Here is a 23,728-nt window from a genome sequence, read left to right as displayed (position 1 = left end):
GAACTACCATCATCAGTGTCTTTGTCCCCACAGCAAGCCACAGCCACCCTGCCTTTGTAGGAGACTCTCTCCAATATGAGCAGGTAGGTCTGGCCTAGGCTCTTACGAGGTCACTACTTTTCCCCTGGGTTGGTGCATGTGCCCTCCAAGAGTAGAGTTTGTTTCCCCCAGTTTTGTGGAATTCTTGTGATCCAACCCCACTGGCTTTCAAAGGCAGATTCTCTGGGACCTTCTCCTCCTGTTGCCAGACCCCTGGGCTGGGGAGCCTGATATGGGGCTCAGAACTTTCACTTTTGTGGGAGAACTTCTGTGATAAAAGTTTCCAGTTTGTGGGTCACTCACCTGGGAGGTGTGGAATTTGATTTTATCGTGAGAATGTCCTTCATCCTGCCTTGTTGGGGCCTCCTTGGATGTAGGATATCTTCTTTGGTAGGTTCCACCATCTTTTGCTGATAGCTGTTCAGCACTTAGTTGTGATTTTGGTGTTTTCGTAAGAAGAGGTGAGTTCACATCCTTCTAGTCCACCATCTTGTCTCTGCCTCCCCTCTCTGGAGCCTTTTTTAGTTCAATTTTTTTATTGAAAATACATGTAACATAAAACTTACCATCTTAACCATTTTAAGTGTACAGTTTGATACACTTAAAATTAAGTATATTCATATAGTCATGCAACCATCATCACCATCCATTTCCAGAACTCTCTTTATCTTGTAAAACAGAAACCCTATACCCATGAAACAGTAATTCCCCATTCTGCCCTCCCCTCAGCCCTTGGCAACCACCTTCCTACTGTCTGTCCCTGTGCATTCAGCTACTGTAGGTGGTCACGTAAGTGGAGTCATACAGTATTTGTCCTTTTGTGACTGGCTTCTTTTACTTAGCATTAGGTTCTCAAGGTTTATCCATGTTGTAGCATGTATCAGACTTTACTTCTTTTTTAAGGCTGTATAATACTCCATTCGATGCACATACCACATTTTGTTTATCCATTAATCTGTCAGTGGACACTTGGGTTATTTCTACCTTTTAGCTCTTTTGAATAATGCTGCTATTGCCATGGGTGTACGTATATCTCTTTGAAGCTCTGATTTCAGTTCTTCTGGGTATAAACTCAGAAGTGGAATTGCTAGACCACATGGCAATTCTGTCTTTACTTTCCTGAGGAACCACCATATTGCTTTCTACAGCACCTGTAGCATTTTGCATTCCTACTAACAGGGCATAAGGGTTCCAGTTTCTCCACATCCTCACCAACACTTGTTATTTCCTGGTGTTTTGATAGTAACCATTCATATGAGTGTGAGGTGATACCTCATTATGGTTTTGATTCAGGAGACTATTTAAAGCTTTTCATAGTTACAATTTTCCCCTGATTTTAAAAGAAACATAAATAGTTTTATTTGTAAAATATGGAAAATATTATATGGAAAATATGAAAAGTTTAATAGAGATCATCTTCTCAAAAATAATTATCAACCCTAGATGTCAGTTAAGCTTTCTTGATCTCTCTCTCTATATATATATACTGTTTTAATATTGTAGATGTCAAACTATCCGTATAGAATTTTACTCATTCTTCACTCAATCTCATGTCATGAATAGTTTCCCACTTTATTAAAAGTTTGATCTTTTGCAGTTATATTCACACACTTTTTATGCAAAATGCTGAAAACTCTCATTCTGGGGTTTTACAAGCCATACTGCCAGAGACATCAGCAGGCCACTTGCCTGGAGAGAGCATGTGGCTGAGGCGGCTTTGGTTGTGTTGTGGTGGGCCCAGCAGACTTGCTTTCTGTAGAGAGTGACCCTCAGCCTTTTAGAAATCACTGACTCTTATAGGCTCAGCACTGTTCTGAGTGGCTTTGCATATATTAACTCACTTCATTCTCACAACTCTGAGGAAATGCTCTTCTTATTCCTGCTTTCAGACGAGGAGACTAAGACCTAAGAGACTACACACCACCCAAGCACGCATAGGTGGTAGGGGGCAGGGCCAGGTTGGGAACCCAGTGTCTTACCATACAGACCCTTGATTTAGCCAGATCCTCTTAAGGTTTTCTGCTGTGGGGAAGGGAATACAGTTTGTCATTGCAACTCCCCACCCAAACTACAACAATCTGAACAGCATGGTTTGATCATGTCCTCTTTACATACCAGCAGAATTGCTGATTAAGTTTCTCCGTGTGTTTCTTGATATTTGCTTTATGCAAGACTGACTATGCTTTCAGGAACATGTGTCACCGCTGCTCAGGGTCAAATGGATATTGGGACCTGGCACCTCCCCAGGCCTTCCTTTCAAGCTCTTGTCAACCTGTATATCCTGTGACATTTCAGGGACGGGCATGAGCTTAGGCTCTGACTGACAGCTTTCCAAAACTCAGGGGTCAGAATTGGTTTCTAATTGTGTCTGACTTATGTTCACAAGGCTTCTACTGGTTTTGTTCCTCCAGAGCAGCTCACTAAGGGGCTGGTGGAGGGATTCATCTCCAGGCCACAGCTCCAGAGATGGAGCAGAGACATCTGCCTGTTGAGATTACACACCATCTCCTGTGGCCACAAGCAGAAAATAAGGGGATGAGCATGAGGTAACTTTTACTGTCTCGCCTCTGTCCTCAGGATGTGGGGCAATCAAATCGGTGATGAAGGAGCAAAGGCCTTCGCAGAGGCTCTGAGGAACCACCCCAGCTTGACCAACCTGAGGTAACTGCTGCTTTCTGAGACCCAGTGTCTTCAGGGCCAACCTGGGCACTGGGTGCACCTCTTGTTTTACCAGGGGAGGAACCAAGGGGAAGAGGGTGGCTGGCATTCCTAACAGGGAAGGTATTTGTGTGTGTGGTTTTACTTTTTCCAGAACATTTTTATTGACATAGAAGATAGGCATACAGTAAAGTACATCGTAGTTAAGTTTTCAGCTCCGTAATGTGACATGTGCACACACCCATCATATCAGACATGAGACACTGCCAGCCCCTTGGCAGTCTGCATGTGCCCCTTGGGGGTTGGGGAGGAATTCTTCAGTCAAAATAAAACTGAAAGGGATACTGGGCAGCTTATTTCTGCCCCTTCTTCATTCTCAGGATGGTGCTGGGACAAGAGGGGACCTTTCATCTCCGTAAACAGACTTGGTCCTTCCCGGCCCTCCTTTAAACCTCTGGCTGAATCCCTGAGACCTGGGTGTCTCTTGGTTGCCTGTGTTATTGCTGTCAGTTACAGAGAGTCTCCTATGGTAGGGGAAGTAGCAGAGTTCCTTCCTTATGAGAACAGAGATTTCTCTAGGCCTCACTGATGTGTGCCTGTAGGTGTCAGCATCCAAAGCAGAGCTGGCCAAGCCTCTTCAGCCCGCTGTGGGCATTGTGACCAGATCTGGCCCATGTTTCATTTCCCTTCTGGCCCATCCTCATGGTCTGAACCTGGGCTCTGAAGCAACAAACTCGAGCGGCTGCTGGCACAGCTGAGCACTTCTGCTTCTTGCTTTGAGTCAGCCCAGGCAGGGGCCACCTCCTGGCAAGTCTTTCCAGATGCTTTAGTTGCTGAGTGTGTTAGGCTCTCAGTTGCGTCTGACTCTTTGTGACCCCATGGACTATAGTCTGCCAGGCTCCTCTGTCCATGGAATTCTCCAGGCAAGAAAATTGGAGTGGGTTGCCATGCCTTCCTCCAGGGGATCTTCTCCACCCAGGTATCAAACCTGGTTCTCCCACATTTCAGGCAAGTTCTTTACCATCTGAGCTACCAGGCCAAAGGCAAATGTAGACATGTTTTTAATAACCTCCTCCAAATGTTTTTCCTTCCTAGTCTTGCATTCAACGGCATCTCTACAGAAGGAGGAAAGAGCCTCGCATGGGCCCTGCAGCAGAATGCATCTCTGAGAATATTCTGGTAATAACCAGAGTTATTTTGGAAGGTTGGGTCTTGGGGATTTTTCCAAAGACTGTGCACAGCCTAAAATCTTAACTGAAAGGCTGCTTCTGAATTGAGAAGGCTCTGTGCTGTGCTTAGTCGCTCAGTAATGTCCAACTCTTTGTGACCCCGTGGGCTGTAGTCCACCAGGCTCCTCTGACTATGGGATTTTCCAGGCAAGAATACTGGAGTGGGTTGCCATGCCTTCCCCCAGGACATCTTCCCAATCCAGGATCAAACCCACATCTCCCACATTGCAGGCAGATTTTTTACCATCTGAATCACCAGGGAAGCCTGAAAATTGAAAAGGCTCTAGGCCTTTCCTCAAAGGAAGATTTATAATTTAATTTCCTCCTGGAGAAGATGATAGTCATTCCCAGAAGCACAGATAAGTACAGAATGGGTGGAATGGGCCCTAGGAGCCTGAGTTTGAGACCTTAGCTTTCTTGGCCACGGCAGGCCTCAGGTAAATCAGAAGGCCAGCCATTCTAACTGTCAGGATATCTCTGGAACACCCCCAGATACGCCTTGAAGGGTCAAACTTTCGCATACTTGTTTCAGTGTTCTCCCTTCTTCCTCTTACATTGCGTTTCTCCCATGCAGCCTCCTCCTTCCCCAGCTAGTCACATCCGGAGTTGACCTTCATGCTCCTCCTCACCTGTCCTCACTCCTCTCTGCATTCCAGGGCCACTAATTCATTAATGTTACCTTCTGAAAGTGCTCCTTTTTTTTTTTTTGGTTCTTCTTTTTTTGGCCATTTACCATATTTTTATTTTATTGTATTTTATTTACTTGCCTGTATCATAAATTCAGGTGAGGAAGTTATATTACATGTCTCCATATCCTCCTCATGAGATATTGGCTAAATTAGTTAATGTAAATGTCATTGTGAGAATTCCGACACTAGACCTGCTGCCCAGTAAGCTCATTTCCCTTTTCTCTTCAAAAAATCTCTTAAAAGATTTTGAAAAGTAAAAAAATACTTTCTGAGAAAAAAAAATATGACACTGAAGTCTGGCAAGTAGGAAGTGAAAGTACCTCCCCTTTCATGTTTCCTAAATATAATCTTCTATTTCTAGCATTTGAATGTATATTCAAATAAATACCCCTTTTCTTACAAAATAGAATTTAGCAAGTGGCTTAAACATCTCAGCCATATATTGTACATATTTTATATGTCCTTTTATGTTGGGGTTTCTCAGTCTCAACACTGTTTTGACATTTTGGTCCAGATATTTCTTTTTTGTTGAGAGGCTGTCCTGTGCATTGTAAGATATTCAGCAGAATCCCTGGTCTTTGCCCATTAGATACTCTGTAGTGAACCCTAATTGTGACAATCAAAATTGTCTCCAGACATTGGCAAGTGTCTCTGGATGGAAACTCACCCCGGTTGAGACTCACAGCTCTAGGTGGATAATGTCAATCCCCAGAATCTCTTGAGTACTGACCATAAATACATCATGCATTGTTCTCAGTCTTTTTCGTACAGTAACTCATTCTCACAACCATGCAAGGAGGGTTGTACCGTTACTGTTAACATTTACTGATGGGAAAACTCAGGCCCAGAGAAGTTCAACCACCTGCTGTGGTCACCCTGCTAGTAAGTGATTCCCAGCTGGCTTATCTGACTCAGAGTGTCTTAAGTGCTATGCTCTTCAGCCTCTTTCTTCCTCCTACCTCAGTCTCTCTAAAGGCTGCACACTCACAACTTATTTTTCCTGTTGCCTCTATTGATACTGAAATTTGTTTACATCTTACATTATGACCAAAAAAGACTGCAATCAATACTGCATGTATAGAAACCTGTGTGTAATGTCTTTGCACACCATAAGGTCAGTTTCTAGAAGTCTAATTATTGGTCCAAAGTGAAACACATTTAAAATTTGGACCAGTTCAGTTCAGTCTCTCAGTCATGTCCAACTCTTTGCGACCCCATGAACTGCAGCACGCCAGGCCTCCCTGTCCATCACCAACTCCCAGAGTTCACCCAAACTCATGTCCATTGAGTCAGTGATGGACCACCCAGCCATCTCATCCTCTGTCGTCCCCTTCTCTTGCCCCCAATCCCTCTCAGCATTAGAGTCTTTTCCAATGAGTCAACTCTTCGCATGAGGTGGCCAAAGTACTGGAGTTTCAGCTTGAGCATCATTCCTTCCAAAGAACACCCAGGACTGATCTCCTTTAGGATGGACTGGTTGATTCTCCCTGCAGTCCAAGGGACTTTCAAGAGTCTTCTCCAACACCACAGTTCAAAAGCATCAATTCTTCGGCGCTCAGCTTTCTTCACAGTCCCAACTTTCACATCCATACATGACCATTGGAAAAACCATAGCCTTGACTAGATGGACCTTTGTTGGCAAAGTAATGTCTCTGCTTTTCAATATGCTATCTAGGTTGGTCATAACTTTCCTTCCAAGGAGTAAGCATCTTTTAATTTCATGGCTGCAATCACCATCTGCAGTGATTTTGGAGCCCAGAAAAATAAAGTCTGACACTGTTTCCACTGTTTTCCCATCTATTTCCCATGAAGTGATGGGACTAGATGCCATGATCTTCATTTTCTGAATATTGAGCTTTAAGCCAACTTTTTCACTCTCCTCTTTCACTTTCATCAAGAGGCTTTTTAGTTCCTCTTCACTTTCTGCCATAAGGGTGGTGTCATCTGCATATCTGAGGTTATTGATATTTCTCCTGGCAATCTTGATTCCAGCTTGTGCTTCTTCCAGCCCAGGGTTTCTTATGATGTACTCTGCATATAAGTTAAATAAGCAGGGTGACAATATACAGCCTTGATGTACTCCTTTTCCTATTTGGAACCAGTCTGTTGTTCCACATCCAGTTCTAACTGTTGCTTCCTGACCTGCACATAGGTTTCTCAAGAGGCAGGTCAGGTGGTCTGGTATTCCCATCTCTTTCAGAGTTTTCCACAGTTTATTGTGATCCACACAGTCAAAGGCTTTGGCATAGTCAATAAAGCAGAAATAGATGTTTTTCTGGAACTCTGTTTCTCGATGATCCAGTAGATGTTGGCAATTTGATCTCTGGTTCCTCTGCCTTTTCTAAAACCAGCTTGAACATCAGGAAGTTCATGGTTCACGTATTGCTGAAGCCTGGCTTGGAGAATTTTGAGCATTAGGCAATGGCACCCCACTCCAGTACTCTTGCCTGGAAAATCCCATGGGCGGAGGAGCTGGGGTCGCTAAGAGTCGGACACGACTGAACGACTTCACTTCACTTTCACTTTACTAGCGTGTGAGATGAGTGCAATTGTGTGGTCGTTTGAGCATTCTTTGGCATTGCTTTTCTTTGGGATTGGAATGAAAACTGACCTTTTCCAGTCCTGTGGCCACTGCTGAGTTTTCCAAATTTCCTTGCATACTGAGTGCAGCACTTTCACAGCATCAACTTCCAGGATTTGAAATAACTCAACTGGAATTCCATCACCTCCACTAGCTTTGTTCATAGTGATGCTTTCTAAGGCCCACTTAACTTCACATTCCAGGATGTCTGGCTCTAGGTCAGTGATCACACCATCGTGATTATCTGGGCCATGAAGATCTTTTTTATACAGTTCTTCTATGTATTCTTGCCACCTCTTCTCAATATCTTCTGCTTCTGTTAGGTCCATACCATTTCTGTCCTTTATCGAGCCCATCTTTGCATGAAATGTTCCCTTCGTATCTCTAATTTTCTTGAAGAGATCTCTAGTCTTTCCTTGGATGCAATCTCAAAAATGACAGAATGATCTCTGTTCATTTCCAAGGCAAACCATTCAATATCACAGTAATCCAAGTCTATGCCCCAACCAGTAACGCTGAAGAAGCTGAAGTTGAACTGTTCTATGAAGATCTCCAAGACCTTTTAGAACTAACACCCAAAAAAGATGTCCTTTTCATTATAGAGGACTGGAATGCAAAAAAATTGGATAGACACTACCAAATTGCCCTTCAAGGAATGATTTTTTAAATTTTTTTTCTATTTTCTTCTCCTTCCTTTCTTTATTCTTTCATCCATTGGGACAACAGGGTTTAATCCTCTTTACCACCAGGAGCGTCTTGCCCTCTGTGCTTTACCCAGGGCACTTTCTGCTTTTAAGAACAACTGAGAGACTACTGGAACTTTCAGTCACAGAACTTGGGTCCTCCATAACTGGCAAAGTGATGATCACATTTTCACATGCATTTGGCAGGCTTTTCTAGGTCTTCATCAGACTGAATTTAGTAGCAGACTGTCTGTGGTGTTCAAGGGATCTTAAAGGCTGCAGGAGACCAGAGCAGCAAGCATTGGTCCCTTGCTTTCTATGGCCCCTGTCTTCTGTGAAATCCAAGAGCTTAGCAAGGATGGAGGGGAGTACGGGCTCCCTGACAACAGCAGGGCCAAGAAGTAGGAGCTTGGGTGAAGAATTTGCACTAGAAATGAACCTCCATTTATTGTCTTTGGGGCTCAGAGGCTGGGTTTGGAGCCTGGCTGTTTGCTGAGTTCTCAGCAAGTGATTAGCAGCGTAAGCTGGAGACGCCTGGGCCAGGAACACAATGAAGGAAGGGTACCAGGTAGGACTGACTGCCCTGAGTCCACTCTTCCTTTTTCTTACAGGCTCACCAAAAATGAACTTGATGACGAAGTGGCAGAGAGCTTTGCAGAGATGTTGAAAGTCAACCAGACATTGAAACATTTATGGTAATTCAGATTTCAACACTGTGCTTTTTAAAAAAAAAACTTTGACATAAAATTAACATACCATAAAAGTCACTCTTTTGAAGTATACAATTCAGTGATTTTTAGCATATTTATAGGTTGTGCAGCCAACACTACTCTCTAACTCTAGAACATTTTATCTAACCACCTCTCCTATTCCCCCAAAACCTGTATGCATTAATCAACCACTCCCCTTCTTCTTCTCCCTTGGTTCCTGCATGCGTGCTAAGTCACCTCAGTCGTATCCGACTTTGTGACTCAATGGACCATCATAGCCCAACAGGTTCCTCTGTCTGTGGGATTTAGCATCTACTAATCTTATTTTCAGTCTCTGTGGATTTGCCTTTTCTGGGCATTTCATAGAGATGCAGTCGTATGATATTGGGGCCTTTTGTTTCTGTGTTATTTCAGTAGCGTAAGTTTTCAAGCTTCATCTATGCTGTGGCATGTATCGGCACTCCATTGCTTTTTATGGCTGAATATTCCATTGTATGGATAGTCCAAGTTTTGTTCATTCATCAGTTGGTGGACATTTGGATTGTTTCTACTTTATGACTTATGAATAATGCTACTGTGAACATTCGTGCATGTTTGTGTAACCGTATGTTTTCTTTTGGGTATATACTTAGGAATAGAATTTCACAGTTATATGGTTATTTTGTTAACTGATAAACTGTTTTCCAAAGTGATTATGCTATTTACATTCTCAGCAGTCATGTACGAGGGTCACCATTTCTTCACATCCTCACCAACACAGGTCTTCTGGGGTCATACTATCCTAGGGGATAATGAAGTGCTGTGTCTTCGTGGTTTTGATTTGCATTTCCCTGACACTAACAATGTTAGGTGTCTTTTCCTGTGCATATTGGCCATTTGTATATCTTCTTTGGAGAACTGGCTCCACATTCTTTGTTCATTTGTAAATTGGGTTGTGCTGTGGTAAATTGCTTCAGTCGTGTCCGACTCTTTGCTGTAGCCCACCAGGCTCCTCTGTTGATGGGGATTCTTCAGGCAAGAATACGGAATGGGTTGCTGAGCCCTCCTCCAGGGGATCTTCCCCACCCAGGGATCAAACTCTTGTCTCTTACGTCTCCTGCTTTGGCAGGTGGGTTCTTTACCACTAGTGCCTCCTGGGAAGCCTTAAGTTGGGTCATGTGCCTTTTAATTGCTGAGTTGTTGCTGCTGCTGCTGCTAAGTCGCTTCAGTCGTGTCCAACTCTGTGTGACCCCATAGACGGCAGCCCACTAGGCTCCTCTGTCCTTGGGATTCTCCAGGCAAGAATACTGGAGTGCGTTGCCATTTCCTTCTCCAATGTGTGAAAGTGAAATCGCTCAGTCGTGCCCGACTCTTAGCAACACCATGGACTGCAGCCTACCAGGCTTCTCCATCCATGGGATTTTCCAGGCAAGAGTACTGGAGTGGGTTGCCGCTGAGTTGTTAGGATTCTTTAAATATTCTAGGTACAAAACGTTTACTAGATAGATGATTTGCAAATATTTCCTCCCTCTCTGTAGAGTTTTTCAATTTTGCAAATATTTCTTTTCAGTTTCTTCACAGTGACCTTTGAAGCACCAAAGTGTTTAATTTTGATGAAGTCCAATTTATTTTTTCTTTAGTTGCTTGTGCTTTAGGTGTCTTACTAAGAAATCATTGCCTAATCCAAGGTCACAAAGATTTCCTTTAAGTGTTACAGTTTTGCTCTTACATTTAGGTCCTTGATCCATCTGGAGTTTGTTTCTGTGTATGGTATGAGATTTGGGGTCCAGCTTTATTTTATTGCATCTAGATAATCAGTTGTGCAAGTACCACATGTTGAAGACTCTTCCCTTTTGAATGGCCCTAACACTTTTGTCAAATCAGTTGACCATAAATGTGTGAGTTTATTTCTGGACTTTCTTTTCTGGTTGGGCCATATGTTTATCCTTATGCCAGGACCATACTGTCCTGCTTATTGTAACTTTGTAATAAGTTTTTGAAACCAGGAAGTGTGTGTTTCCAACTTTGTTCTTCTTAATATTGTTTTGACTATTCCGGGTCCCTTGCATTTCCACGTGAATTTTAGATCATCATGTCAGTTTCTCTCTCTCTCTCTCTCTATATATATATGCCCAGTGTGTTACTTTTACATCTGTTTTTTTTTTTTTTTTTTCTTTCTGACCCATAGACTTTCTTTTACGCCCTTCCCTAGGTGTCAGGCCAGCCTCTCCAGGGAGAACACTGTTAGGAGAGGGCTAGAGAGTACGTCTTCACTCTATGCGAGCACAGACCACACTGGCCAGGGTGAAGGTAGCCAGTGGGCCTGAGCACTGCCAGGCTTTTTAACCTCTCCTCCCACCCAGCCTCTTGCCAGGTCTAGGCTGCAGGCAGCTCAGCCTACCTCCAGCAAGGCGTAGGTGGTGCCAGTGGTTGCAACCATGGAAGGGATCATTAGGAAATAGTGGAATTTAACTAAATGCAGAACTCTGTGCCCACTTCCAGGTTCTATTTTTGCTCCTTTTGCAAAAAGTCCAAGTCATACTGTGGTCATGCTTACCAGAAGGTTACCACCTCTGCATCAAGACCTGGGGCCCCAGTCTGTGGGAGATGTGGCAACAGTCACTGGGTCCTGGCTACAGCGTGGCTGCCTGTTCCTGTGTGCTTGGGCAGGAATAGTGACAAGAACTTGCACTGGGCACCGTGATAGAGACTGAGAACTACTTCATACCCATCCTCCTATTGAAACTCACACACTCAGGGTTGTGGGGTTCTCTTACAGTTATTCTCGTGTTATAGGTCAGGCAGCCGAAGAACAGAGAGCTTCTTTAAGGATCTATGGCTGGAAGGTGGGGGAGTAGGTGTAATTGTGTATGAGGAGAGCTTTTAACCATGCTATATTGCTTCCTTGGAAGGGATTGGCTTAATTTCTGAAATCTCATCAGTCATGGTAATACAGGCCTTCATCTTCCTCATGCAGCTGCCTTCTTGGATCAGTGCCCAAAATTTCTAAAGGTCAAGTGCATTTGCAGTCTATCTACAAAAAGCCAGAGGAGAGGAGTGAACCCCTGATGATTAAAAAAAAAAAAAAGTAGACATATCACTGACTTGTGCTGCATTTTTTTTCTGTGTGGGCTAGAAGCACAGCCTCCCAGGGGAGCAATTCAGGAATTGTTCAGGCTTCTCAGCTCTATCTGAAACCTTCGTTTCATTGAGTCACTGTTACCTACCATAACAGGGTATACTCCTAGAGGCCCCAGTATGGATGCTTTTCCACTGGGACTCATGAATAGTTTCCCCTCCCACCCTCCCTCTCAGATGTTGGATAGGACATGGCACCATTTTGGAAGCCTTCCCCCCCCCCAAAGAAGAGAATGCCTAGCTCTTTAAAAATACTTAACTTTAAAAGCTGCTTTGCCTTTCTCCAGCCACCTGGAAGGAGATATCAGACTGCCTGTTCCCAGATACGTTCCTTAGAATTTGTTGTTCAGACTGGTAGTCTCCAAATAATGAAAAGTGTCAAGCACACATGCATATATATGTTCATGTAGTAAAAGTACCTACATGTGAATATATAGATCTATTATGCTCATGCTAAAAATATACAGAAAAGTTAAACATTAAATTTATTGATGTATATATATTAATACAATGTTTAATTTCTGCTGTACAGCACAGTAACTCAGTTATATATTTAAAAAAAATAAGTCTTTACTGAATTTGTTATAATATTGCTTCTCTTGTTTATGTTCTGGGTTTTTGGCATTTGGATTTGTAGCTCCCCAACCAATAGTGGCTGCACAAATTTTCATTCCCACCAACAGTGTAGGAGGATCCCCTTTTCTTCAAATCTCCTCCAGTATTTATTGTTGTTAGACTTTTTAATGATGGCCATTCTGACTGGTATGAAGTGGGACCTCACTGTGGCTTTGATTTTCACCTCTCCAATAATTAGCGACTTTTCATGTGCCTGTTGGCCATATGTATGTCTTCTTTGGAGAAATGCCTCTTTAGGTCTTCTGCCCATCAGAAAAGTTAAACATTTTAAAACATGTCATTTATTCTCATGAGTCTGATCTAGACAATCTTTGCTAGACTGAAAGTTAAATGGATTCAGTTCTTCCTGACCCTGTCTCTCATTCCATCATACCCTTCCAACCCCCTAATGACGTGGACAGAGTTCATCCAGTATGACTTGATACAAAAGGTATGTTTTTCTTTCAGGCTTATCCAGAACCAGATCACGGCCAAGGGGATTGCCCAGCTGGCAGAGGCATTACAGAAGAACACTGGCATAATGGAGATTTGGTAAGACTGATCTACCACTTTTTGTACCACTGTTGTGGTAACAACAGTGATTATTTACTTAGCACCATTGACTGTGTGCTATGCACAATGTAAGGTAATGTGCATTTATTTCTCATCTTTACAGATTGTTGGAAAGTAGGTAGTACTGTTTACATTTCACAGATGTAGAAACTGAGGCCCAGACCCAGGTCACACCTAAGAGGAGAAGCTGAAGTTCAAGGCTGTGACTTCATAGTCAGGACTCTTCTGCAGTCCCCCTGTCCTAGATTGTACAGAGGCAGACAGACTGAGATGGCCTGGAGTCTGAAGCATCTTCTTTTCCTCTCTGGGCTTCCAGGCTGTATTTGAGCTGAATGTACTCTTTTCCAACTTCCTGTTTCTCTTCTGAGGACTTGCTTATGCCAGCAGAAGGAAAGCCCATGGCCTGCCTTACTGCAATGTTGTGCCCCATTGCATTTCTCGTGCCTCCCACGGGACACATGCAGCCCCCGCCCCTTCCCCCACAGGTAGGACTGGGCCTGGAGTACATTCAGGGGGGTGAGGGAATGTGTGTCCCACTAGTAACAGAAAGGGCCCTGACTGCCTCAGTACTGATGTAACCGAGTTGAGGACAGAGGGTCCCTGTGTCCTTGAACCCAGACCCCCCAAGAGCTCTGGAATTTGCTCTCTGCCCCAGGCCTGGCCTGAGACATCCCAGCAGAATGTGAGGCTCAGCCCAACATGGAAAGCCTGGCAGGGGCCAGAGCCAGGTTCCCCTGGAGGACAGAGACTTTGGTTTGGTAGGTTGTAACTAGCATTATTTAAAGAATGAAATGGAGTAGAACACCAGAATGCTGTGTGCACACTATGAGATATTTCATAATCTAATTTCAGATGTGGGTGTGTATGTATAGATGTGTACCAGCATAGATGCTGGTTCACAATGTAAAATGTTCTCATTTGGAGGCAAAGCCAAAGAAATATTTGAAAACATTATGCTTGAGAAGAGAGCCCAGACTCCAAACAGATTGATGGAGGGGCTGTAGCAAGTCACCTTCAAAGCCAAGCCTACTGCTCAGCCAGGAATCCTTTCCTAGAAGCACCGCATTTGCTGCTGACTCTGAAGACAGCAGATAGAGGTGGGAGAGGACAGGAGACCAGGCTGAAGGACAGTCTGGACCACAGCTGGCTTCCACTCTGCTCAGTGATGGTTAGGATGGTTTAAGGACATGCAGCTGCTTTAATTCTGACTAGCTTGAAATGGCCCACCAAAGACCATTGTTCCTACACAAAGAACTATTTATATAGGACTAAGTATCGGTCTTTAAGGCATGCTGTGTAGAACCTGAACGAGGCATTGGTGTCAGGAAGGATTAGAAAAGAGGACAAGGAGGAAGTCTCGGGCGCTGGCCCAGGAGTGTCTTCACTCCAGTCCCTGGCTCATCCCAGAAGTCTCACTTCATGGGCTGCCAGGGCTGGGGTCAGGCTCTGCCCAGGGTCACCAATGGCAGAGATTACCTTGGGCCATAATGACATTTATGTCTGCCTCATCTCTGTTCATAAAGAACTTGAGATATGAAGTCCCTCCGTGAGTTATGCCTTCAAAGACAGAAATTAGCAGTATTCAATGACCCAGTGTCATAAATTACAGCACTTAACCACACTCTGTTGTAAGAGCTTTCTGTGAGGCTGTCTCCTCCAGACTGTGAGCTCCTTGAGGGCAGGGCCTGTGTCATGGTCACTGCAGAGTCCCCAGGGAAAGCACGGCGTCTTAATTTGTTGAGTAACAAGTGAGTGCCAGGTGCTGTGACGATTCTGAGAATCCAGTGGTGAGCAAGAGGGACCTGCTGTCATGGGTTTACATCTAGTGAGGAAGACACAGTAAAGGAAAAAATTATTCAAGTAATTATTTAATGACAATCATGATGAGTGCTGGAGAGGGGAAAGCTGAGACAGGAACCTAATACAAAGAGTCCAAGGAAGGTCGCCTGAAGGAAGTGGCATTTAAACTAAGCCATGAAGGACAAATAGGAGATCATCAGCTGAGGTGGGAAGAAGTGTTCTAGGAAGGAGAACGTCATGTACAAAAGTTCTGAGGCACAAAGGAATGTGGTACCTTTGAAGAACAGTGTGGAAGAAGGGCCACAGGAGGTGGAGGTGATAGGGTGGAGACTAGACCCTGAAAGATCTATGGGTCCTGTTGCATATTTTTGGTGTTTATCCTAAAAGCAGTAGAAAGTCATTGAAAGGTTTCAAGCAAAGAGGGATGTGCTCAGAGCCACACTGTCTTAAAAAAAAAAAAACCACCACCCTGGCTCCTGTAGGAAAGTGGACTGGTAAAGGCCAGAGGCCACATCAAGGGACAGTTAGCAGGACAGCACAGTGGGGCAGAGAAGAGGTGATAGGTACTCAGATCAGGAGGGGAACATGTGGAGAGGTTCCAGGGAGCCATGCTAGGGATATTTAGGAAACAAAACAGAACTTCGTGACAGAATATGAAGGTGGGGAAGGTGTGAAGTTAAGCCCCAGGTTACTAAGTTGCACAACTGGAGAAAGAGTGGTGCCATGCACGGAGCTGGGGACCCCTGGGGCGAGGTGCCCACTGGGAGGCATCCCATGAAAATGTCAAGCAGGTAAGAGGCTCCGGAGTAGAGAGGTCTCGCCCAGGTCACTGACATATATGAGGCCAGGGATAGATGAGGTTCTTCTGGGGAAGAGGGCCAGGCCCCAAGCCTGGAGGAAATCCATTATTTAGAGGTTATGTGGAGGAGACTATAAAAAAGAAGATGGAGTGATCAGATGTAAATATCAAGCCAAGAAACGGATGGTAGTGTTTCAAGGAGGAGGAAGAAATGCCTGTGAAGATCAAGAAAGATAAGGCCTGAAAAATGTCATTTAAATTCAGTTTTATAGAGGCTGTTGGTGACCTCAGACCCATTCCATGGAGTGACGGGAGCTCCATGAAGGGGTTTTTTTAATTGGGTTATAATTGCTTTACAAGGTTGTTAGTTTCCGCTGTACAACAGCATGAATCAGCTGTGTGTATACATATATCTCCTTCCTCTTGGGCACCCCTCTAGGTCGTCACACAGCGCTGAGGTGAGCAGCTCCCCAGAGCGGTCTGTTTTACATGGGCGTGCATATGTCAGTGCTATTCTGTCTGTGTGTCCCGCCCTCCTTCCCTCACTGTGTCCACAAGTCAGTTCTCGATGTCTGCGTCTCTATTCCTGCCCTGCAGATAGGTTCACCAGTACTGTTTTTCTCGATTCCATATATACACATTAATATATTTTTCTGACTGACTTTACTCTGTATGACAGACTCTAGGTTCGTCCACATTGTTAAAAATGACCCAGTTTTGTTCCTTTTTGTGTTTGAGTAATATTTCATTATATACCACATCTTCTTTATCCATTTGTCTGTTCATGGACATTTAGGCTATTTTAAGTAGTGCTGCAGTGAATACTGGAGCACATGTACCTTTTTGAATTATTGTTTTCTCAGAGTATATGCCTAGGTGTAGGATTACTGGGTCCTATGATAGTTTTTAGTTTTTTAAGGAACCTCCATACTGTTCTCCATAGTAGTTGTAGCAATTTACATTCCCACCAGCAATGCAAGAGGGTTCCCTTTTCTCCACATCCTCTCCAGCATTTATTATTTGTCGATTTCTTTTGATGATGGCCATTCTGACTTGTGTGAGGTAATACCTCATTGAAGTTTTGATTTGCATTTCTCTGAGTGATGTTGAGCATCTTTTCATGTGTGTGTTGGCCATCTGGAAAGGATTAATATCAAACAAGTCATCAAGATGGCCGAGTAAGAGGATGTGGAGCTCATCTCCCTCCACACATTGAAAATATATCTAAGTGTAGACCAAGTCTCATGGAAAACTGGAAACTGGCAGGAGAACTCCTATACAACCAAGGCTACAAGAAAGATTCCCATGTAATCAGGTAGGATGGGAGAAAAGAAGAATCAGGTGACGATGGGCACCCCAGGGAAGGGACTAAGAGGAAAAGGAAGCCTGGGAAGTGAGCGGGTTGAACCACAGACTGGGTGTCCCAGTCCTGGGCTCCTGAGCAGAGGAGACAAGCCCCCTTGGCTGCTTGGAGAGCCACTATGACAGAGAGAAAGGCTGGAGTGTCTAGACTCCACTTGGGAGGAGTGTGTGGGTGCTTGCTTGCCACCAGATAGGGCAGAAAGAGGTCTGCCCGAGTGGCTGCCACCTCACTGTGCTCCCAAAGCCGCGCTGAGCAAACACCCCAGGCCCACTCACTCCACACCACAGATTGGTACTAGATCTAGAGAAGCCAAGTCCTGGCAGAAAACCTGAGCTAGGGACACAGATGTGGCCCCCAGGCGCCTGCCGGGTGGTTGCTAAAATAGCACTAACAAAGCAGCCCTGATGTCTGATGGCAACACAGCCGCTTCGGCCATGATGCCATGACCCCCACTGCTAGCCAAGCAGATGCTCCAGCCTCTCCATGCCACAGCCCTGCTCTAGATCTGGCATGACCACAGTGGGAAGAAACATGACCTTGGGCTGCATGTGAGACACCTACACAGGTGGTGCATCAGACCTCTGTAAATTCACAAGCTCCAGTGCAGGGAGAAGGGAAAACATACACGTACAGAGAACAGAGCCAACTCTATAGCCCAAAGCTCAGGGCATTTGCTCCAGCAACTCCGGAGCAGCACCTGCCCTGTGTGATGGTCACTGAGCAGAGAGGAGGTCCCACATCACATCCTGTGTAGGTTCTAGCCACACTCCATCAAGGTGATGGTGGCCAGCACACTCTGAAGAAGACATGGCTGGCATCCACAGACACTGGGCACACACAGTCTACATAGGGACACTCACATAAAAACACCTCTCCATGACCACAATAGATTACTTTTTTCTTTTTCAGTGAATTTAGGTGAAATAGTTAAATAAAAGGAAAAAGCAGAGGAACTACTCCTAATTGAAAGAGCAAGAGAAACCCCCTGGAAAAAGTAATGAAATAGAGGTAATTGGTCTTTTTGGTAATTTTTATTACCAAAAAGCTGGTAATAAAAATGCTAACTGAATGAAGAAAGAAAACTGATCTAAGCACAGATCATTTTAACAAAAACTATAAAAGATCTAATCAAAAATTCAATTTCTGAGATAAAATTCACTGTAAAAGCAATAGCAGACTAAATGACACAAATCCAAATGATCTGAAAGATAAAATAATGGAAATCAATCAACATAGCAGACAGACAGAAAATGAAAAAAAATGAAAGCAACATAAAAGATCTATGGAATAATATAAAATGTGCCAATATCTGCTGTGTAAGGATTCCAGAAGGAGAAAAGAGAAGGGAATAAAACATGTATTTGAAGAAATTATGGCTGAAAACTTCCCAAACCTAAAGAAGGGAACAAATATCCAGGAACAGGAATAACAGAAGGTCCCATATAAGATGAACTCAAACAGAATCACACCAAGACATATCATAATTAAAATGGCAAAAGTTAAAGAATTCTAAAGGCAGCAAGAGAAAAACAGTCCTTTACAAGGAAATCCCCATCAGGCTATCAGCTGGTTTCTCTGCAGAAACCTTGCATGCCAGAAGAAGTGTTGATATATTCAAAGTCCTGAAAGGGAAAAATATCAACCTAGGATACTTAATCCCAGGAAGATTATCATTTAGAATATAAGAATTTCTCAGAGAAGCAGAAAGCAAAGAATTCACCATTACAAAACGTACCCTAAGAGAAACGTTGAAGAATCTTCTCTAAATGGAAAAGAATCTATAGCAAAGGGAAAATACCAATAGGAAAATCAAATATATATTGAGGATTGAAGATCACTTAAACCAGTACATGGATTAAAGATGAAAAAATTACAAAAATGACTATAACTATACTAAACGATAAAGGGATAAGCAGGGAGATATAAAATATGACATTAGGAATTAAAAATGTAGCTCTAAGGTAAAATGGATAAAAGCAAAAATAAACAAATGGGACCTGATTAAACTTAAAAGCTTTTACATAGCAAAGGAAACCCCTGAAAAAATGAAAAGACAACCTGCAGAATGGGATAAAATATTTGCAAATGATGAAACTGGCATGGGATTAATGTCCAAAATATACGTAACAGCTCATACATCAAAAGAACAGCCCAATTAAAAAATGGGTAGAAGACCTGAATAGACGTTTTTCCAAAGACAATTTACAGATTCCCAACAGGCACATGAAAAGGTGCTCAACATTACTAATTATTAGAAAATGCAAATCTAAACCCAATGAGGTATCACTTCATACCTGCCAGAATGGCCACCATCAAAGTCTACAGATACTAAATGCTGGAGAGGATATAGAGAAATGGGAACCCTTGTGCACTGTTGGTGGGAATGTAAATTGGTGCAGCCACTATGGAAAACAATATGGAGGATTCTTAAACAGTAGAACTACCGTGCTGCTGCTGCTGCTAAGTTGCTTCAGTCGTGTCCGACTCTGTGCGACCTCATAGATGGCAGCCCACCAGGCCTCCCATCCCTGGGATTCTCCAGGCAAGAACACTGGAGTGGGCTGCCATTTCCTTCTCCAATGCATGAAAGTGAAAAGTGAAAGTGAAGTCGCTCAGTCGTGTCCGACTCTAGTGACCCCATGGACTGCAGCCCACCAGGCTCCTCCGTCCATGGGATTTTCTAGGCAAAAGTACTGGAGTGGGGTGCCATTGCCTTCTCTGAGAACTACCATATGATCCAGCAATTGCAGTCCTGGGTATATGTCCAGAAAAAGATAAAACACTAATTTGAAAAGATATATGTCCCCAGAGTTCACAGCAGCACTATTTACAATAGCCAGGACATGGAAGCAACCCAAGTGCTCATCAACAGATGACTGGGTTAATATGTGATAAACACACATGTATATGTACATATATATGTACACACACATGCACAATGGAATGTTACTCAGCCATAAAAAGAATGAAATACTGCTATTTACAAAGTGGATGGACCTAGAGAATATTATGCTAAAAGAAATGTCACAAAAAGACTATTATATCAGGTAGATGTGGAATCTAAAAAAATAATACACATGCTTGTATATATGCAAAACAGAAAGAGACTCACAGATATAGAAAATGAACTTATGGTTACCAAAAGGGTGAGGAACAAATCAGGGGGATGAGATTAACATATATACAAATTACTATATTAAGAATATACTGTGTAGCACAGGAAAATTATACCCATTATCTTGTAATAACCTATACTGAAAAATAATGTACAGAAATACTGAATCACCATGCTCTACACCTAAAATTAACACAATACTGTAAATCAACTATACTTCAGTTTTAAAAAAGAAAAAAGTGTTTGAATTTCCGGGCTGTGTGAAGCATGAGAGTGTGTCAGGAACACATGTTGGGAAGGTGTATACAGTGGTCCCTCACTTACTTGTGTTCTTTTTCTCCAACAGCTTAAATGGGAACTTGATAAAGCCAGAGGAGGCCAAGGTCTTTGAAGATGAGAAGAGGATTGTCTGTTTCTGAGGGGATGTTTTCTCGTGGGGGGTCTTGGACGCCTGTCTTGGATGGCGGCATCCAGGGTCTGCTGAGGTGGGACTTCTAGGAATCCAGTCTTCCTGATGCAGATCAAGTGGGATCTGGCAGAGATCCCTCTGACTGGCAGAGGCCCTGAGTGGCTGTTACAATTCTGCAGGAAAAGCATGAGCCATTTTAGTGACTGTAAACATTCTATAAAGAGATGTTAATGCATAGCCATGACTATGTAAAATCTGCACCCAGAGGAATGAGACTCAGAGCTCGCACAAATGCCTGCCCCAAGGCCAGGGGGAGCGCGTCAGTCACCGCCGTGTTCACTGAAGAGATGACGACGTGGTGCACAGTTGGTACCATGTTTCCTGGGGGGCAGAGGTGCTCAACAAAGAAAAGTATTTTGCCTGAAATATTGTCTTCCTCCTCAGTGCCTCCCCAAGTGTTGATACTATTCCCACCTCACTGTAGACACTGCGGGGGTGCAGGGTGGGGTTTTGACTCCTCCAAGGCTCGCTCTGTAGGGAGCTGGTGCCAAAGGAAGGACCCACCATGGGCTTTTGTCTTGGTCCTGGAGTCTCTGCTGACAAAGATGGTAGGATGCCCTCTTCACCAGTCTGAGGGACAGGGTGATGTCTGCATAATACTGAGGCTCCACTCAGGGCTTTTGTGAGATGGGCTCTGCCCCAGGAAGAAGAATCAGTACCATCCTCCAAAAGGAATAAAGGCCTGGCGTGCCCTTGTGGCCATGGCATCCAAACTGGAGCTTCTCTCTCGCCCTGTGGAGAAAGGGAAGTCTCCTTCTGCCCCTGAGCAGTTGTGAGGGTGGCTGTGTTGGAGGCAAGGCTCAGAGTCACTGAGAACTCAGCTGGGAGAGCATGTTAGACCCCTGCCACCATGGTGGGCATGCGGTAGATGCTAAATGGGGGGAAGGAGGAGGTTTTACCAGATAACCTGTTCGTTTGCCAATTCATTTGTTAGTAAAATACTGAAACACTCATTATTTCTAATTGAGTTCAGTTCAGTTGCTCAGTCATGTCCGACTCTTTGCAACCCCATGAACTGCAGCACGCCAGGCCTCCCTGTCCGTCACCAACTCCTGGAGTTTACCCAAACTCATGTCCATTGAGTCAGTGATGCCATCCAACCATCTCATCCTCTGTCATCCCCTTCTCCTCCTGCCCTCAATCTTTCCCAGCATCAGGGTCTTTTCAAATGAGTCAGCTCTTTGCACCAGGTGGCCAAAGTATTGGAGTTTCAGCTTCAACATCAGTCCTTTCAATTGTCTGAGTCAGGGGTTTTAAAAAGGAAGTCAGCCAGGCAAGCACGCTGTGACCCCTTCAGAGGCATTTACTGCATTGGGTGGGGCCCCGGGGTGACATGCTGTGAGGAGAACCAGAGGCGGAACAGTCAGAAGCATCCTCAGTGTGATCCTTCACAAGTCCCTCCACCTACCAAGACAAGGAAGAAGGCAGAGAAAGCATCTGAGGCCTCTCCATCTGACCTCCCAGTCCACACAAGCGGCTTCTCGGAGGGAATAATTGAGTCCCTGGTGGCTGGGGCCAGGGTACGCTGGCATAGCCAGATTTCATGGCCCTCACCACTGTTTCCTGATGGGCTGTCCCCTACCCTTCTCGGCTGTTCACTGCCAAGGAGAGGGCCAGGGTGGGCTTGTACCCACTGTGGCAAGAGGCACTGAGCTGACAGGTAACTGGGGGGCCATTCAATAGTACCTTGGAGTTGTCAGAAGTCCAGCCTGGCTTTATACAGCACCCCCAGTTAAGAAGGGTATAATTCAACAAGTTAGCCCTGAAAGTTAGGGGGAAAATCCTGTACAGTCACATGGGAGCTATTCCCCTAAGGTCCTGGCCACCCCAGATTTGGGTATCTGCCTAACAGTCACTACCGCCACCCCCACCCAAGGGAGGACCTCTCTTCCAGAATATCTGAGCAGCAGATATGCCCAGATCACATAAAGGAATGAGCGCTTGGTGAGCTGAAGGCCAAGGGTGCTTAGAACAGAATTCAGACTTGCCAAGTCAGAGAACCACACTTCCCAGCTGACAGAATTATATTTTTTTATAAACTGCTAAAACTAAACTTTCAAGATTCTAAAATGAACCCAGATACTACCAAATATTACTACTTTTAGAGACTATGAAAATTAAAACTGTTGCCTCTAAGGGAAACTGAATTTGTGTGGTATTGGGTTAAATTCTAACCTGGAAATACTTTGGTCTTCCAGATGGCAAATGATGGATTTTCTTACAAAAGTGAAATTAGACTCCTAATTTGTTGGAAAGGTTCTCCACTGTCCATAGGTGAACTTCTCTGCAGAAAAATGGAGAAATCAAGAAAAAGATAATAGGAAATTGGAGGTAGGGGAGGAATTCCACAAACTTAGGATACAACTGTTTCTACAGGACATGTTAGTTGATTTCAGGAAAGAAACCACAGCTTCCGTGTTTCAGACCTACATGTTGACTTGGAACTTATAAAATAAGCCATGTAAAATCACTGTGGGGCTTTGGGCCACATCTTAAGACTGTCAGAATTTCAATTTCTACCTTGAAAACGGAAATCCCAGAGTACTGACTTGCAAAGTTGTTATGAGGATTAAATGAGCTGCTGCATGGAGATCAGCACAAAGCTGGTGCAGGGTCTATGCTCAATGAAAGTGAAACTCGCTCAGTCATGTCTGACTCTTTGTGACCAATTCTCCAGGCCAGAATACTGGAGTGGTTAGCCCTTCCCTTCTCCAGGGCATCTTCCCAACCCAGGGATCAAACCCAGGTCTCCCACATTGCAGATGGATTCTTTACCAGCTGAGCCACAAGGGAAGCCCAGAATATTGGAGTGGGTAGCCTATCCCTTCTCCAGTGGATCTTCCTGAGCCAGGAATCAAACCAGGGTCTCCTGCACTGCAGGTGGATTCTTTACCAACTAAGCTATCAGGGAAGCCCCCAGTGGTCAATACACAGTATGATAACTTGGATTTGATCCCTAGATCAGGAAGATCCCCTAGAGAAGAAATGGTAACCCACTCCAGTATTCTTGCCTGGGAAATCCCACGGACAGAGGGTCCTAGAGGGCTATAGTCCGTGGGGTCCCAAAGTGTCAGACATGACTTAGCGACTAAACAACAACAATTATAAAACCAGTGTTTCTCATTTCTGCTCACAGTGGCATCCCCCGGTATCCCCTTGACACTCTTAGGCTTAGGAAACGTCCCAACAAGGTCAAATATAGCACTAGAAGTTCTCAAATTCAAGTCTAGAAGCATTCAACATTGAGCTTCCTGCAGTATCCTGACTCCTTCAGTGAAAAGTCACAGC

The 23,728-nt window shown here is 44.1% G+C and overlaps 1 protein-coding gene across 5 annotated transcripts in view; it reads left to right on the top strand.

Moving 5' to 3' along the window:
* NOD1 (nucleotide binding oligomerization domain containing 1) overlaps positions 1-23,428 on the top strand; it is a 93,366-nt gene extending 69,938 nt beyond the window's left edge. For 2 of the 5 annotated variants that reach the window (XM_070369485.1, XM_005901399.2), the window contains 5 exons: positions 2,617-2,700; positions 3,793-3,876; positions 8,491-8,574; positions 12,790-12,873; positions 20,318-22,853. In XM_070369485.1, coding sequence (XP_070225586.1) covers positions 2,617-2,700; positions 3,793-3,876; positions 8,491-8,574; positions 12,790-12,873; positions 20,318-20,390 — 409 coding nt within the window. In that variant the 3' untranslated portion in view covers positions 20,391-22,853. Of the gene's footprint in view, positions 1-2,616; positions 2,701-3,792; positions 3,877-8,490; positions 8,575-12,789; positions 12,874-20,317 lie in introns of all 5 variants that reach the window. The other 3 variants (XM_070369488.1, XM_070369487.1, XM_070369486.1) reach the window with 3 other exon arrangements.
* The last annotated feature ends 300 nt before the right edge of the window (positions 23,429-23,728 follow it).

Source organism: Bos mutus, chromosome 4 (genome assembly GCF_027580195.1).
Source record: "Bos mutus isolate GX-2022 chromosome 4, NWIPB_WYAK_1.1, whole genome shotgun sequence".
Taxonomy (NCBI): Eukaryota; Metazoa; Chordata; class Mammalia; order Artiodactyla; family Bovidae; genus Bos; species Bos mutus.
Note: the sequence above shows the minus strand (reverse complement) of the source record. Positions and strands in the feature narration are given on the sequence as shown.